The following is a 19246-nucleotide window of genomic DNA, read 5'->3' as shown; positions in this document are numbered from 1 at the left end:
TACCCACACCCAGGCATGGGTTATTGCTATATTATATAACAACCCCCCCATTAATATTCCAAAACGTGCATGCTGATTGGTCAGCGTGCACATTGTAAATCAGAGTTATAGTAATGGAAAAAGGTCCGGTGGCCTGGACTTTTTCCATTAGTATAACTTTTTTTTTTTTTACAGCAACAGAGAATGCAAGATCTCCATTGTTTTTTACAACCTGTCTCGCTATGTTAAACGAGTTTAACATTGCGAGACAGCTTTAAAAAAAGCAACGGAGCATCTCTGTTGCTTTCTTTAAAGCTGTCTCGCTATGTTAAACCCATTTAATATAGTGAGATACTTTAAAAAGCAATGGAGATCTTGCTTTCTCCATTGCTTTTTTCAACAGTGCCTCGCTATGTTAAATGGGTTTAACATAGTGAGACAGCTTTAAAAAAAGCAATGGAGAGTCTCTGTTGCTTTTTTTAAAGCTGTCTCGCTATGTTAAATCTGTTTAACATAGCGGGACAGGTTGTAAAAAGCAACGGAGATCTTGCTTTCTTTGTTGCTTTTGCCCACAGCTGTGATGTACTGCGTAAGTATACACATGCGCAGTACATCAGAACTGCCGCAGAATACCAGACAGCTGCGGAAGGGCAGCAAGGAGGCATTATACAATGCCATTATTTAAGAAAAGTAATTATTTTTTTTCTTAAATAATGTCATTGTATAACAGCAATAACCCACTTCTGGGTGTGGATAAAGCTGGATTTACCCATGGTTGTCTTTGTTTGGCCACTCGGGCTTCGCCCTTGTGACCAAATCACATCACCCGTGGGTAAATCCAGCATTACCCACACCCAGGTGTGGGTTATTGCTATAATATATCCCTGCATGTACATAAAGACACTTGAAAATGACTTTTTGAAATTCAATAAATTACACAGTCTAATATACATTTTTTCTTTTTGTTTAAAATAATAATGATTAGTGTGCAAGTATTACACTATAATTTGGTAGCTCTGTTTAATACGCTTATTTTCATGTCATGTAGCATTATATTTTCTGTTACATTAACTTGAAGATATAGAGTTCTAGACTTCACAAAGAAAGAAAAAATAAAACTGAGAGGAAGAAACGAATGAATAAAAAAGAATATCATTCATTTTACATAGCCAAATATAAAACTGAGCAGTACATTTCATTCCAGAAGGGACAGTACTTATTTTACATAAATTTTGCAGAGTCCAGCCTTCTCCAATAATTCTTCATGAAGATTACTTAAACTAATTAAGTGCTGAAATGAGATGTTACAGTTTGGAAGTTTTACCATCCAATAAGCTGTATAATAGCTCATAATTTCACTGTTGCTTGGTTTTCCATGAAATTACTCTGGCAATACCTTCCATTCCCCATAAGGCTGCAGACACAAAGAAAAAAATCTGAAAAAAGTGAAAACATAAATATGAGACTCAGAATGAACTCTCAAAAGACACTGGTCATAATTTATTTAAGACATCCAAAACTAATATGATTGTCTTGGTATGCTAAAATGTACTTTATTATTTGATAACAGACTACTGACATGGAGAAGAGAAAGGAAACATGTTAAAGCAAATTTAAATTATGCGCTATCCAGAGAACACCCAAACCACCTTTTTACTATTTAGAAAGGATCTAACACATAAGTTTACATTTGTGGTTTTACTATATATAATAATCCACTCCTGTTTATTTTCCTTTAAAATGGAATATGTATTCCATTCTATCTGCTGAATAGCCATTTCTTCCACTGCCCTATGTGGGTACTCACTAAATACACATCGCTCCTGACTATACAGGTACAGTTAATTACAAAAGTACATTTTTTACAAGAATATTTTGCATTTTTTACATGTTAATGGTGCACATTATTTCTTAAACAGTCTGATTCATCACATTTATAACAGCCACTGGCCCAAGTGGTCTAATATAACTCAGAAATAAAACAAATGTTGGTGCATGGCTGAATGAATATAACCATTCGTATACTGAAAAAAAAGAACACTGTCCAAGTACAGTTCAGAATATTTCATCTGTTGAATGCTTTCATCTTTAACATATCAAAATACTTCCTCAGAGAATAAAGAAGATAAAACAATACGCTGTGCTAACCATATCACATGACTCAGTCATGTAGTGAATCACATAATTATGTATTTATTTATTTAAATAAACGTGGATAGCAAGGTAGAGTACTAATCAAACATTGACCAATTACAGACTCAGCCTGGGCTATACCATAATGTAACAAAACAATGTAAAGTATGCAAATAACAATGGTTTAGACAATCTGAGAAACAAGATTTACATAGAAGATCCAACAAACTAAACATATGTACAGTTGCATAACTGAAATGGAAAAGGGAGAATACAGTAAAAGTAGAAGAGGTAGAAGTGCTGGAGATATGGGTAGCAGTTGCTAGATTAGGAAAGCTAATAGATATCAGTAAGAGGAAAGTGATGGTTAGCTTATGTGCAGTGGGCTTAGAGCTGCAGTGCTGCAGCAAGTTAAATCACAGTTTGAGATAAGTGAGTTAATCAGGTTGATCAGGTGTATAGGAAGAAAAGGTACTACGTTATGTGACATGTTCTTTAGATGGACAGTTGCATTCAAACTGTTGTACTAAATATTGTTCTAACTGTTGCCTGAACAGGGGGTACTTCACATGATAGGACCTAACTGACATAGTTTTGGGGCTGGTACAAAGAAGCGATAGCTAACTGAGCGCAGTTTGAGAGAAGGGATTAGTAGGGACCAGATCTGACTTGGCTTCTCAGGCTATAGGCTTGACTGGCAGTCAAAATTTTTGAAGAGAGAAGGGAGGGAGTGTCAAATTTTGAAGACTAAATAACCAAAAAAAAATAATTGATCTTTCCTGTACTGGAAACCACTTAGCCTATGAAAGAGTAAGGCACTGGTGTTCATTCCATGGTGAATTAGTTATGAATCAACATATTTTATTAGAGAGGGTCTGAAGGGTGGCAGCATTTTTCATAGCAGCTGATGCAAATAAAGGGAGACTATACTTCAACTGAGCAAGGAGTACACTCTTGCTGGGTGTTAGAGCAACTGAGATAGTTTGTTGACCCAGAAGAGTAGACTGATGATCTTGGCTTTCAACTCTTCTATGTTCTGATGGAAGATTGGTGATTGGTCTAGCCAGATTCCCAAATACCTAAAGGAGGTATTTGTTAAAAAGGGATTGTTATTACAGTCAAGATTATGAAAGGATAAGGAGATAAGGATAATCTTTTAAGGGTAAAAATATCACAGAGCTTTGTTTACATTGATCAGTAGTTTATTTGAGTTTAGCCAATGCAGTAGCTGAAGATGTCTTTCGTGGGTGAGTTTCAATTGCATGATATGACAGATCAGGCTGTAGATGACCATATCATCTACATAAAGAGGTGGTGGTGAATGGCGCCAGTCTTGTTGAAGGTTGTTAATGAAAACTGAGAACAGAAGAGGTGCTAGAATGGAGCCCTGTGGGACACCAGAATGAATTATTTAACTATTGGATAGACTAGGTTCTGTCTTTACCTGGAAAGAATGGTTGGCTATGTTGCTCGTCCAATAGTATGATTCAAGACAAACAGGCTGGGTAGTTCATTTACATGGTTTATTATACAGAAACACATAAGAATGGATAGCAGCAACATAAAATATAAATTAACTGATTAGCTATGTCAAACCCAGAGCTGTTGGACATGCTATACCTAAAGAAATCCCAATCACTCTGAGCTACATGCTCTAGGGACCTAAACCTTGTCACCACAATAAACAGGACACGCTGGAGGGATAGATTCCTGTCCCAGAGACTTCCTATACTCTGGAACAAGCTACCCATCTATGTCAAGCAAAGTTCTTCATTAGCACTCTTCAAGAAAAATCTTGATGAGTGGATGAGAAATAGGATCACTTCTGTGTCTCTGCTGGACAGTGGCACAGGAAAATAACTTTCTTGGGTGGCGTAAGCTATAGAACCTTGCTGGCTAGGCTTACGTAGGCCCATGGGCCGATAGCCTAGTACTTACCTTTGAACCTATGAACTGACAGACCATTACATACATGCATGCTTACATCTCAACAGCACTCTACAAAATGGCAGTCTGGCTCACAAGAGCTCAGTATTTACACACATGTCCAAGCCCATGAAAAGCTTCTTAAATGTATACATACATACCGATCTACATCCTCCCTCTTTAGTTAATTGCCCACAGTAAAATGACATTTGAAAAAGACATGCAATTATACAAACACTAAGAAATAAACACAATGTCCATGTCCAAATTGAAGTCTATCCTTGTCTGGAAATGCAACCTGATCTAGTATATAGCAATTAGGACTGGATTTAGAAACAGAACAGTCACTGATGAACAATCTGTTTCAGGAGTCTTGTGAATCTTCTCAGGAACAGGGATATTTGTTGAAAAGTCCTCTGGAACTGAAACACTGGATAACTCACTCTGAGATCTAGAGTCTTTTTCACAGGCAAGATGCTGCAAAACAGGCTCAGACACTGATACCAAATGTTTCCAATTCTGCCTAAATTCTACACTTTGTGATTCCACAATGTACGATCTTGGCTCTGAACATATTCTTTTCATGACTCCAATCCGATCAAAAGCTTTGGACGTCTGCATCCTCACTATCTCCCCTTCTCAAAATGGATTGAGAGGTTTGCTGGACTTATCATAATAGGACTTCTGGGACAAACACCTTTTCATAAGTTGAGCTCTCACTGCGTTGTTGTTCTTAGCACAGGGAACCAACAAATTGCTACTAATTGGTAGTGTGGTTCTGGTTTGCCTCATCAAAAGCCTTTGTGCAGGTGAACCAAGATGTTTGAAATTCAGAAGATTCAGAAAAACATTGCTATTGTCTTGTTTCGACTTCCACAATAACTGTTTCACGTTTTGAACTGCAGGTTCTGCCAACCCATTTGACTGTGGATACTCAAGACTACAGGTAACATGTATAAAGTCCCACAGGTGCTCATTTTTTTTCAAGGACAGAGTGGAATGTTGGGTAAGGGATATTGGTACATGTGGGAAGGTATGTTGGGTAGAAGAGGTTGCATTTGCAAACAGACAAGACAGACAAGGCAGCATACAGGGGCAGTGTGTGACACATGAGAAGGGTAAACACCTTGGACGGGGAGGGTGTTGTGGAATCAGAGGGCCATGTGCCCCCAAATGGCAGCAGTGAGACTGAGCTCCCCACCCATGGGCAATCAACACTGCTACTTCACTGCCCCAAAGGTGGCTGTGCTGGCGGCTAGGCACCAGGACCACCTTGCCCCTCCAGGTTGGTCAGTCTACCCTCAATCCAGTGCAGGGAATCCTCATAGCCATGATGCATGATCCTGCTCATCATCCCTGGTAGCTGTTGCTGGGTTACAACCCCTCTCCACGCCCACTCCCAGGGGGACGGGCCCCATCCCCTGAGGCGGTTCCACCCTGGGAGTGGGCGTGGAGAGGGGTTGTAACCCAGCAACAGCTACCAGGGATGATGTCCTTGAAAAAAAATGAGCACCTGTGGGACTTTATACATGTTACCTGTAGTCTTGAGTATCCACAGTCGAGCTATGATCTTGAGGTATTTCAAAGTGTATAGGTTAGTAATGAACAGAAGATTTAGTTAGTTATAACAGCATTCCAGAACTGTGCAAATAACCCATTAACATCACACTGCATTGCATATGGAACACAGCATTAAGTGAGAGAACAGTCAGTATAGTAACAGCATGCCAGTAACAGTTATGGCATAAGGCCAACAACATAGGTAATTCAACAAAGTATGTTAGTATCCAACCATTGTAATACACAACAATAATAAAACACAAGGCCCAACATAACGTTGTGAGAACAGATGTTAATAGTAAACCATAACCAATGTATAAGAATAATACACACTGGTGCAATTAACAGGTGGGGGAGAGAAGAATACAGTCCATTAATACCAGTATAGGCTATATTATTTGCAACAGTACTCATATACTCTACAGGTCTGCCCTTACTTTATGTAAACAAGTGCCCTATAGTGTCTGTAGCACGTACATACCTCTCCAGCTATCTGCATGGGACAGTATGGGCCAAGCAGTCACTCCTACAGGTACACAACCACAGGGGACTATTACATGTCATGGGGACATATATGACTTCCAAGGTGTACTGTGGACTGATGTAGTGTGACTGTGCTATTGACATAACTCATGTCCATGATAGATCTGTGACTGAGGGATTAGGCAACAGTGATCACAGTCCATGACAGCATGACACTTGAGAGACATGTATCGTGTAATCCAAAATTAGGTACCGGAGACCAACAGTTCCAACACACAAATGATTTAATGTTCAAACACAGCAAAAGGAACACACATCCACAAATAACATAAATGCTTCAAACACAGCAAAAGGACAACACAGTGTGTTGGACATTAAATCACTTGTGTGTTGGAACTGCTGGTCTCCGGTGCCTAATTTTGGATTACTAGTTACGTTTTGGGCACTTTTACCACATCTTTGCTGTTTAATAGACATGTATCGTGCACAGTACAGAGTGCTTATGACTATCATGCTGTCTTTGGCAGGCATAGGTAGACTATCAGCAGACATTCACAGACACAACAAGCATGCAGCTATATCAAGATTATACATTTTATTTATTGTATTAACTTTTATTAGTATTGTACTTGTTGCCTTTATTTTCTGACGTCTTATCTCATTGCTGAGTAATCCTGTTAACAATGTGGTACATCTGACCACACACATTATTAACCCATTCTAATGGTTACTAAAGCCATTTACTTACCTGTGAGTCCTGTTGGAAAACATCTGTTAACAATACATAAATGCTTCTATAATATTTAGAAGTATTTGTCAATAGATTTGAAACCCAGTCTGTGTGTGACAAAATGCACATCACACATATAATTTAGCAAACTGAGCTACTGAGCCATTGCTGCATATTGATTGACTAATATGTACCTAGAGCTCACCTGGTAACAAAATATGACCTGGTAATAGATGTAGAGTGTTATACAAGATTGCAGTGACACTTGAACACAAATGCATGAGATCCACAGAGGTAGTAGATGAACTGTGGATTAATGCACGTAATGCAGGTGTAGACAATAAACCCTTCATGGGTGCAAGTATCTGTGATATCTGTGATGTGTATAAACCATATCAGAGTACTGGGTTGGCTACCCAACCCATATACAGTTGCAGATGGTATATTTGCAGTCTACAGCTATTACAGTTTCATACTTGCCTGTACAGTGTACCTAAGAGCAGAAATGCATATAGCTGAAATGCAGTGGTTAACACAAGACACTGCTGACATACACAATATAGCCTGGGTGTTCCTATTATTTCTTCAGATCTTAGTGCAGAACAAATATCAGACTGCATTATATCTTGTAGTACAGCTCCCCATCTACAGTTTAGCAGAACACTCCTTATTAGCTAACCTTCAGTCACTTACTGGTATTCTTTGTGTTTTTACATCACAGCAGATGTAATACTCGATTTCATGACAAGAAGCCCAAACTACACACATACTGCACAACACAGCTTTATTAGGGGTGATTTCATGCAGTAAATGCTATATATGTCCAGTCTTTATTGAGGAGCAGTTCATTTAATGCAGGTGTTGCAATTCAGTTGTAATACCACACTTAACACACTAGAAACGTTTATTTCCTTAACATTATTAATGCAGTAAAAATTATTACTGCACTAGAAACTTTATTTCTTTAACATTATCGGGTTTTATGCTTTTATCTTTATTGAACTGTACCTGGCATTACTCACTAATTTCAGTCCAGGTCTATAACCACATTCATTGCAGGACAATCAAAACTGAATATACCTAGTCACAGTTACTAATTTACTCATTCTTGTTTATATGACTATAGATCGCAAGTTACATCCGTACTCACCACACTCACAGTGCAACCTGGCCAGGTGCTCTGTATGGGCCTCTAGGTTGTAAGCTCTCTCCTTGTCAGCTGTGAGGAAAGAAACACACCATTATGCATACCTGTCTCACACATTCAGAGTAGGTTTTGGTAAAACAATGATAAAAATACTTACAAACTTGTGGGGCATTCCTGTCTCGAGCATCTTGGACCCAGGTGGCCAAGAAATCCCTCTTCTGACACTTTAGGTCATCATAATGATGATGCAACTGCTCACCTGTTTGGGGATACCAGTTGCACTGGTGAAATCATGTGCCAGCTGGTCCCAGGTCTACGACTTGTGCCCAGAAATGTGCACCCTCTCCAACTCCTGCCATAGTTACTGCCAAGTTCAAACTCCAATAGATTATGGCTGTATTCCTGCCTGTTACACTTAAATAAGTCTATTTTTCCATCCGTTATCGCCATTGGGCCATTTTTAAAAATGCAGTGCTTGCTTAGAACCACGCAAATCTGCTAGCCTCAGCTAAGCAGTGCTTAAATTGGCAATGCTTAGCAATGCTTAGCAGTGTGCAAACCCGCTTAGCTAGCCTGAGCAGTGCTTAAATAGGCATTGCTTAGCAGTGCTTTGCACCACTTAGCAATGCGCAAACCAGTCAAGCACTGCTAAAACATTCCTGGTTTAAGCAGTGCTTGGTAAGGCTTAGCTGTGATTAGCAGAGCTTAGCTAGGTGCACCAAAGAGGGATTAAAATATAATTTTCATATTGTGTACTGGCAACATAAATGCTACTAACATGTCTCTCCCTACATAGAAAATATTCAATCAAGGGTTTAAGAATACTTCTCATAATGTGAATTTGCAACATACATGCTTAATAATATGTCTGTGTATTCATACAAAATTCAATCAGGGTTTTAATGGTGCCTCTCATAAAGGTATACTTGCAAAATAATTGTAATAACCTGTCTGTGTAATCAAACAAAATATTTAAACAGAATTTTGGAATAATTCTCATATAAGTATATTTGCAAAATAACATGCTTGTGCATTTGAACCCTGCACCTACTGCACATAAGGCTATCATTCCAACCATTTAGCTACATGGATGTGAGGATTGCTGCTATACTTTTATATATAAGTCTCCACTATGTTTAAGCACTGCTAAGCACCATGGAGTGCCTCGCAAACATGTTCAGCTATAATTAAACTTGACCTTTCCATTTATAATTACATATATCCGCTTTCTATTTTTAGATGTCTAGCATATGTCCATTGCTGCGTGGCATGGCACAGAAAAAAATAATAAAAAAACACAACTAAAAAAAGTTTAATTTCACTTTTTTCAATTGATTACAGTGATACCCAATGCTTTGACAGTGCAGGGGGTGTGTAACTCATCTAAGGACACAGTAACACACTGCCTACACTGATTCAATAACCATGTTACATGGCTCTTTCTCAGTAATGTGCCTTCATTGTTATGCAAGACGCACTGCTGAGGGGGTTCTGCATACATGGCCATGGTGCCTTCCGTGTAGGCCTTACACTATGCCTACATGGATTTTATTAAATCCCCAGGGTTATCTTTTAAGACAGTTCTCTTGTACTGTAGAGCATATTTACCATTTTGAGAGAGTACTTGAGCACAACACAATTCAGCAATGAAAATTTTACAGACGTCATTTTAAAAAGAAAGTCAAATGTAAGAGACTGTTCTTGCACACCTCTTCTTACCCCATGCTGCAATCTTTTTATTCTTTGTGAAATCACATCAGTAAGGAAGCATATCATTCATCCCCAACTCAGCTGAATACTGCTACCAGATGGTCTGTCTTAGACTTGAGTACCTCCTATATGCTTACTTCTCTGCAGCTGGTCTCTAACTCCTGAGGGGCACATTTAAATACAGAAAGAACTACCATCAGGGACAGAGCATACAGAAGGCTAGAGGAGGCTGAGCTTCTTCAATTCAGATGTACGGCACTATCAGTAAACTTAGTCACATCACTGTACAGGCAGAGGATAAAAGGCAGTCTTCCCTCTGGAATACACAAGAGGAACTTGTTTTTTCCAAACGTTTTACTAATTACTGTCTGAAATACAATAAAGAGTCTGACATATAAACACATTTGATGTGGTTAGTAAGTCACTGACATCCATAAGTCTCATAATTCGTTCATAGGTTTAGTTGAGTACTAGGCTAGTTGCCCATGGGCCATTTGGATCATGGACACAGCATTCTGACACAGAAGGGGCACCTTCCTTGTTTCCTCTCCCAGAACTGACAAGAGTGTCTCTCTCTTGTCCACTGAGGGTACCCCAACAGCCTCAGAGGATGTTGCTAACTCCCTGGCCATTGTGGCTATAGGTGCTACATGAGAGGGATCCAGGGTAAAAGATAAGTGGTCTGAGGTACAAGTGGCCACAGCAGAGTCACCCAAATTGCTAGCCTGATGTGGTGGCAAAGGCTGTTTCTTAAGCTTTTTCTTTTTGTGGCTGGAAGAAGGACTGACTATGAGACCACTAATTTGATCTATGGTCAAGCCAAAAATGGTGCTTCTTTCCTGAGGAAGACAAGCAAATGCAGGTAAAAACTACACATTTTTAAAATTCACTTTTTTACAGAAAAACACTGTAAAAAGTAATTTAAAAGTTTTTACAGGCTCACAAAAGTAAAATAAATGCAAATTATCTACAAGAAAAAAATGGTTTTCAGTTACTTTACACAACTTTTAAGCTGACAGGAAAAAAGAGCTCTGCAGTTTAAAAACACAATAGTCTAGTGATAGTCCATTAAAATCCAAAACTCCTAGATAAAATAAGTTTGCTGAAGGGGAGAGTGATAAAACATCTACAATATATAGAAAATGGAAAGTTTTTCCATGAAAGGAACTTACCTGTCCAGCAAAGGAACATCACCAGCCATGAAAGGCTGACAGAAGCATACTCTTTAGCTGCAGGAAAGCTTTGAAATGCTTTGCAACCAAACTTGCCATTTAGTCAGCTCAGCTCAAGTTGCCTGACCATTTGGGTATGTGGAAGGTGTCTTGAAGCTTTGGTAGCTGGCTGACTGTGATATTCTTGCAAGGATATAACCCTTATAGCTAAGGCTACTGCAGCAGTGATCAATATGATGAACATCTATAAAATTCAATCAGATAAAGTTAACAAATATTGGGAAAACAGCATGGAAAGGCAATTTACAAAGAAACAATGGGAAGAAATTTGCAAGGTTCTCAAGTATACAACAAAGTCTAGAAGGCTTAGGATTTTTGCATGGAATTGCTTGCATAATTATTTGTATACCCCAAGTATACATCAGAGTATTTTTTTTCCTTTGGGTAGATAGCAAATACTAGGGGAGTGATCTGGAATATAGACATAACTGGGAACATGTTTGCAGATTTTAAAAATTGCCTTTCATGGAATTTTGACAGAAATATTTGATAAACAAATAGTTGTAACTAAAGAAATGATTTTTATGAGCTAGGAGATAGGGTCTGAAATGTCTAAATATAATAAAGTTGTAATTAAGTTTAAAGTAATATTGGTTACCCAAAAAAGGCAATTACTGGAAATGGAATTCCAGATCTATTCCCAGCATAAAGGAAGTTCAAGATATTATAAAGGAGATAAAAGAACTGGAAGTAGGGTCTTTAGAAAAGGACAGAACTAAATTTTATAGAAATAAATGGAATTTATGGCAACAATATATGCACAGCAATGTTAAGGAGAGGAGTGAGTTTAAGGAAAAGTGGGAACTGAGTGATTTATGTGCTGTTGGAGTGAATGCAAATTGTTTAAAAGAAAATGCATTTATATTGCATGACAATAACAATGGAAACTGTTCTTACAGTTTAGTTTCTTTTGTAATAATGATTGTAATCCCATGTTACAACTTAAAATGTGACGATTTAATGAAGATGTTAAAACATAGTGTAAAAAGGTGGCACAGGAGGATTAAATGTACACTAGGCAAGTAAACCATGGAGCTCTGCAGTGTGATGTTTGTTTTATGTGAACGGAATACATGTGGAGAGGATGTGAGGTTAATTGGGAGTTCAAGGTTTAGATGAAAGCGCTAAACCAGATGTCTCAATAAATACAGTTTTCAGTATTTTCTCTGTCTCATCCCTTGGAACTGGACACTGTTGTTCACCAGTTATATCGTTTTTACTGACTGGCAATTGTTGGGTTTGACTGGTGTTTTGACTTTTTGGTTTAACATTTGCATTTCCATGAAATATCTAGGGATATTTGGATAACATGTATGCACAGCTAACTGTAATACTCTACAGTATGGGGACATAAAACCAGTGGGTTGAATAAGATAGGAAACAGTGCATGATATCCTCTTTTTAAGCATGTAGCATATAAGGAAGAGAGGATCATCTGCATGATGCAACTGTATAAAAAGATATCGAAAAAGAAAATAAAGTATATTTATTAAGCAAAAAATGAAAGTAATACAAGCTACAGATGGAAAATTATATATAAAAATAACTGGTGGTAAAACATGCAGTTGAGGCAACAGTGGAATATGTAGGGTATAAAAGACAGCAAGCTAATATTTACTGAAAATACAGGTGCCACAGCAGGTCGAAATGTGTTGTTGACGTAAGATTAAAAATGACAGAAAGAAACAGCTCCTATGTTAAAAACCATGAAGAGAATAAGTTGGTAGATACACAGTCTGCCCAGCTAACTTTATATGAGAAAAATGATTACGTTCTCCAGAGTACTTCAGCAAATAAAGGAGCTTTTTTGCCACCAGTTAAAGTTACCAACCTGAATTCAGCAGGCAGGTAAGCTACCTAGAATTAATTACTTCTTAGATACAGATATTGACACAGGGTTGCATATTTGATGTGGAAGCTGAAAAAGTTTTTCAGAGGAATCACAGCGAGCAGTAGCTAGAAATGGTTCACATTCATTTGCATTATTAAGGAACTATTTCTTCAGGAGTTCAGTGTGCTGGACACAGAAGCACTGATTCAAATAATGAAAACAGCATGTTTAATGTTATATTCTTATAGATGAATGATAAAGATTTTTAGGAACACATCTTGGCTGTTACTTGACTCTAGTTAAGAATACCCACACGGTACCAGTCTAAGCTTTTGGTGTACAATGAGCATTTTACGTCAGACTTAAGACAAATAAGGGCCTGAACATGATCCTAAATGTATAACTCTGCTTGTGAATGCAGAAGTGTTTCAGCTAAGAAGTCACCATTGCTCACTACGTGATAAAGGGGCACACCTCTTGATTAACCAGAACCTTTGCATGTAGAACTAGGCATTTAGGCCTCAAATCTCTTGAAGATGGCAGTGTTAGAAGTGGCTTGTAGAAGGAGCAGTGAAGAACAAAGCCACCAAGACGACATATTCTGATTTATATAACTGCCCAGGGCATGGGTTTAGGAATCTCAGCTGCTAATTCTAAGAAAAAAAATTCTGACTGTTGATATATTTACATTTTTTTTTATTCTCACTTATTGGCTAGGAAAGGGAAACTACCAAACCTAGATTATTAAACACTGAGAGCAGGTTTCAATGAAGGTATGGAGACACTGAAGAATGCTATATTAAAGTGGGTGTGTAGCTAAAAGGATGTTGATACAGTGTTAAACCAAAATGGCATACTTATTTTTACCCCTTTTAATTTTACTGTTGTTGTACATGATGGACTCTACTGAAAACCCATATTAGGACTTTGAAGAGTTGGCTGAAATACAGATGATGGCTGTAAAATTTGCAGTGGTTTCTGAAATGGGTTTAAGATATTTTGACTGAGCATGTTCACAGAATATGAAGAATAAGACATCAGACAACTAAGTTAATACAGTAGAAAGGAATGAGAGAGAGAACTGTTTTGGATTCCTGTCTAGCATAACAACTTCAAGTCCAAGAAGAGGTTTATTGGCTATTTTTGAGTGAGAACTGCCTTGTGTCATTTAGTTTATATAAATTGCATATCACCAGCAGCGAAATTAATTACATTCTAGTTATGTATAGTATTGGTAGGTGTATTTAAATGTTCTCTACTGCCCTCAGACAACCACTGTAAATGAAAAAGGAGGAACGCTTTCATTTATGTTATAACCAATCATGATGTTTTGGGTAACCCCAGAATGAGGGGTGTCACACCTTATATCTACATAATATATGCTTATATGCAAAAGCATGGTTATCTTTTAAGTGATAAGCTACTTAGTAAAAACTACAAGAAAAACAAAGTCAAGCTGGAATTTTTACTGTGTGATACTTTAAACCTCCTGTAACCTTTCTCATGTGCACCCATACATTCCAAACTAACCACACCTCTTACCGTACAATCAAAAACAAAAAATCCCTCAACCCACAAAAGTTCATCTCAGCCCTAAAAAGCTGTAAATGGGAATTTCTCAAAAAGCTACCCCTACATAAAGCAGTCAACTCATTTAATAAAACTTTTTTAGAGATTCTAGATTGCTATGCTCCCTCCAGAACCATTAGAGTTAGAGCCAATTATGCACCCTGGTTGAGCAAGGAATGCCATTTCCTTTTCAAAACTATGGATAAAGCCTGGGAACAATACCACAAAAACAAAACAGTTCCAAAGTCAAGCACGCAACTTTATTAAAGCAAAGCTTTGGGGTAACAACCCTTTCTCAAAGCTAATACTATTGCAGAGAACAATCAACATTTAAATAAGAGCAAACAAGCATCACATGACCACAGCCAGCATATCACATGATACTCCTTCTTAAAATTCCTTAAAAAACATTAAACATCACTTTAAAGGTTTTGCTGTTGTATTCCTACTAAAACGGGTTTAATGCTTACATTAATCCATTTTTCCAGCCTTCTGGTGGTATAACCGGGCAGAAGTGTCTAAAGCATGTGAAGAGATAAAGATGGATAGGGGAAAATCTTCGAAGCTCACATTTTTTTGTTGCGGCACAAGAAGTTATACAAATGAAATCCCAGACTAGTAAAATTAGATATCTGACTACTTTTAATATAAGAACTTTTGACCTTAAGAAGACTATACAAAAAAATTGGACTATTTTGTTAGCGTTACCTCAGTTACAGACTATTTTGGATGATAAGCCCTATTTTTCTTATAGAAATGTTAAAAATCTACAAGGAGATTGTGTTATAAGGACTTTAATGTTCCAACTAAATGACAAATTAGTATAAAACATGGAACTTTTAGATGTATGAGTTGTAGTTATTGTAGTGATATTTTAGTAGATAATAACAGTATATTTATTCACCCTTAAACCAATAGGCAATATTCATTCCCTCTCTCAGCCAACTGTAACACTAGTACTGTGGTTTATCTTGCCACATGTGTAAAATGTTGTTCATTTTATATAGGAAAAACCACCAGAAGGCTAAAAGAATGGATTACTGAACATAAGTCAGACATACGAAGGAAAAATGATTAAAAATGCTTTAAGTAGGCACATTATATGTAATGGTGTGGGTCATTGTTTTAAGTTTAGGGTAATAGATACAGTACTGAAAGGCACCAGAGGGGGTGATCTAAATAATTGCCTTGAGAATAAAGAATATGAATGGATCATCAGATTATGTGCAGATTCTGAACCTGGTCTCAATAATACTGTAAGCATTAAACTTGTTTTAGTAATAATACAATAGCAAAACATTTAAAGTGATGTTTAATGTTTTTTAAGGAATTTTAAGGATTGTCATGTGATATGCTGGCTGTGGTCATGTGATGCTTGTTTGCCCTTATTTAAATATTTAAATGTGTAATACTATTAGTATTGAGAAAGGGTTGTTACCCGAGAGCTTTGCTTTAATAAAGTTGTGAGCTTGACATTGGAACTGTTTTGTTTTTGACTTTATCAGTGTTTTTCCATTTACCACAGTATCAGCTTTTCTACTAACAATGCCACAAACACAAAACCCAATCCACAAAACTAACATTTGTAGAGCTACGTAACAAAGTTAAAAAAAAAACTCATCAAACAGGACAAAATCAATTATTACCATGGTATTCAAGAAAAATAGCATAATAACCCACAAAAATTCTGGGCTGCAGTTAATACCATACTATCTCCAGGCAAAACCTCCACACCCACTCCAAACTCTACTACTAACCCTGAAAACATAGCAACACAATTTAACACTTATTTTACAGAAACAAAACTAGCCCTAGCCAATAGAAACAACAACTCCAATAGCCATGCCCCAATAACTTCCCATCTTAGTAAACCCTCTCAAAACAACCTCAGTCTATTTACACTACAACCAATAACAGTAAATACTGTAAAAAAAATACTGCTCAAAATAAAACTAACTACCTTAGCCACAGACAAACTACCAGCCAAATTTCTGAAAGTAGCTGCTGATGGAAGAGCTTACCCTGTAGCAATACTCATAAACAGATCTATGTCAGAGTGCATAGTACCTGCTATATGGAAAAAACCCATATAATGCCCCTTCATAAAGGAGGCAACTCAACTACTGGCCAATCGCTATTCTCTCACCCTTGTCCAAAATCCTAGAGAGGGTGGTCCATACTCAACTCTTGAATTACCTTAACACCCACAATCTATTATCAATCACACAGCATGGATTTCACCCCCATCATAGTACAACTACAGCCCTTATGTCCTTTACTAATAGTCAACTAACGTAGATATTCAGGGCAATTCATATCTGCCATATTTCTAGATCTGTCCAAAACATTCTATAGGGTAAGCCACAACAAACTGATCAAAGTCCTCACCTCCCTAAATGTTAGTGCTTCCGCTGTTACCTGGTTCCAAAACTACCTATCAGACCGACAACAGCCTGTACTGTGGCAACATCACCTGTCCACTCTCCTCCCAGTCTGCCTAGGTGTCCCACAAGGCTCGATCTTAGGACCACTATTATTCTCCCTCTTTACCAACCAAATCCACACCTCCACTCACCAAGCATCTATGATACAATATGCAGATGACTCAACCCTCACATGCCCCCACCATACAGAACCTCCACACTATAACCCAGAGCTCATATCTATCTGTAGAATCTTGGCCTACCAATTCTGAACTCATTCTAAACCCAAATAAAACCCAACTCCTCCTATTCTACCCATCAAGAACACCTACAACACTCCTAGTTTTCACCAAAGAGTCCAAAAAAAAAACATACCAGACTACGGTATGGGTCGAAATTGACAACAATCTAAAATTTGATATCCACATAGTCCCAAACTATCAAAGAAGTTAATAAAAAAATTAAGCCTCCTTTACAGAAACAAAAAATTTTTAAACAGATCTACAAAAGCTACCATTGCCTACAAAAGCTATCATTGCTCATGCACACCTCCTTATCACCCTTACTCTACACCTCCCCTATACTAACCAACCTACGGAAATCAGACCTTACTAAACTAGACTCATGTTAGAATAAAATAGCCAAGTTCACCACAGACTCCCTCTACAAAACGTACCATTGCACAGCCCTTAGACAACTAAACTGGCTAGAACTTCCTTAGCTCCTCCAATACAAGCAACTAACCTTCACCCATAAAATACTCCATGAACCAGATAAAACCCCAGCCCTTCAAGATCTCATACAACCATTTACCACCACTAGAACCCTCCATTCCAGTGACAAACTCCAACCCCTGGATTGTGCAAGCCCTGCATGGCATGCAGGACTAGTGCAGGATCTCCAGCAGGCAATACGTCTGTCGTGCGATCCTGGAATAACCTGTAGGGATGTACATGAGTGCTCCTGCACTAGTCCTGGATAGACTCAGCCCCTGTATGCAAATTACCCCATTTGCAGGAGAAATCCATGCAAATGAGGTGAATTTGTGATCCAGGAAGCTGGAAACCGGCCGTGTAGGACTAGTGTAATCTGCAGAAATGTACTCTGCCAGTAATGGAGTACATTTCTGCAAACTACAAAACAGAGCCATGACAGCTCCAAATAAAGGGTGGATATCATGTAGAGAGCATGCCAATGGCCAACTATAAGGCCATTAGCATGGAAAACAGTTGCAAAAATAAAAAAAATCTACTTTTATTTTTTTTAGCTGATCTTGGCTGTTTAAGCATAGGGCAGTGGCGTGCAAATGGGATCGGGCGGAAAATAAGAATAAAAAACTAAAATAAGCATTCTAACCAAAATCACTATTTTGCCATTATACTTAATGGCAGGCAGAAGACAACATGGCCAGTGAATAGTGGTTGCTAAGGGTCAGTGTGGGACACATAACTATGCATCAGAAGGCAATCCTATGCAAATGAGAGGAATGATACTGAATCACAGATTTCCCCTGCATGCTAGTCAGCACCCAACAGTGTAAGTGCAGGAATAGCTTGGTGCAAGCCTAGGAGTTAGCTGACATCATAGGGGGGTGTATCAGGCATACTGTAAGTGGATTGGAGCCCTGTGGCTCCGGGTTGCTCTTAGCTTAGCAGAGCTAAGCAAGAGTGTGTGTCTGAGACTGCCTAGCACTCTTTACATTGCCTAAGCAGCTGTGCGCACTGCGCACTGGGTTTTAAAGGAAAAAAAATAGTAAACCAGGAAATAGCAGCTCTGTGCACATTTGAGCACTGTGTTTGCGGCGCACCCCCAGGCTTAAACAGGAAGACAATGAGAAGGAAAAACAGCATTAGGAAGGTAATCTAGGAGAACTAGCATAGCTGGCAGGTGAAATGTATCAGAATCAGCCAATTGTACAGGCAGCAGACCAGCCCAGCCCAGAACATGACTATAAATTATGCAAACACCTTTCCCTCAGGTTTTTCCCACATACTCTACATCACCGGTGTATATACAAGCGGGGAACTTTTAACAAACAAAAATGACAAAATGATAGGGGCTGCAGCAGCTAACAGATATCAACATATGGAACAGGCTGAGGGTGGTGAGGATGAGAATGCTGTCGACCAACCCACAGTGAGGAGAACGAGAAGGGTGTACAGACCCAGGGTAGCCTATCAGGGACTACATGACCAGGAGATAGTGGAGCACTATATGGTGGACAGGGACCTCCTACAGCAAACTGTTGAGCTGTGCCAGCCACACCTGACACACAGAACTAACAGAGGGGAACACATCCCAGTGGATACCAAGGTATGTGTAGGCCTAGGAATACTAGCCATAGGTACCTCACAAAGCCCAACTGAGAATATTATGGGGATCTCATAATCATCAGCATCCAGGGTATTCCACCAGTTCCTGGATGCCATGTCAGCACATGCCAGTGAGCACATATATTTCCTCAACACCCGTGAGGGGTTGGCCAGCAATATGCATCTCTTCCACCAAATAGCAGAATACCCT

General features: G+C 38.5%; 1 protein-coding gene across 1 annotated transcript in view; it reads right to left on the bottom strand.

Annotated features, from left to right (window-relative positions):
• Window positions 1-974: 974 nt before the first annotated feature.
• Window positions 975-19246, bottom strand: part of AGMO (alkylglycerol monooxygenase) — a 1982086-nt gene continuing 1963814 nt past the window's right edge. The window contains exon 13 of the mRNA XM_044069484.1: window positions 975-1415. Coding sequence (XP_043925419.1) covers window positions 1335-1415 — 81 coding nt within the window. The 3' untranslated portion in view covers window positions 975-1334. The remainder of the gene's footprint in view (window positions 1416-19246) is intronic.

This window comes from Protopterus annectens, chromosome 4.part0 (genome assembly GCF_019279795.1).
Source record: "Protopterus annectens isolate FY-2018-M chromosome 4.part0, PAN1.0, whole genome shotgun sequence".
Lineage (NCBI taxonomy): Eukaryota > Metazoa > Chordata > Ceratodontiformes > Protopteridae > Protopterus > Protopterus annectens.
Note: the sequence above shows the minus strand (reverse complement) of the source record. Positions and strands in the feature narration are given on the sequence as shown.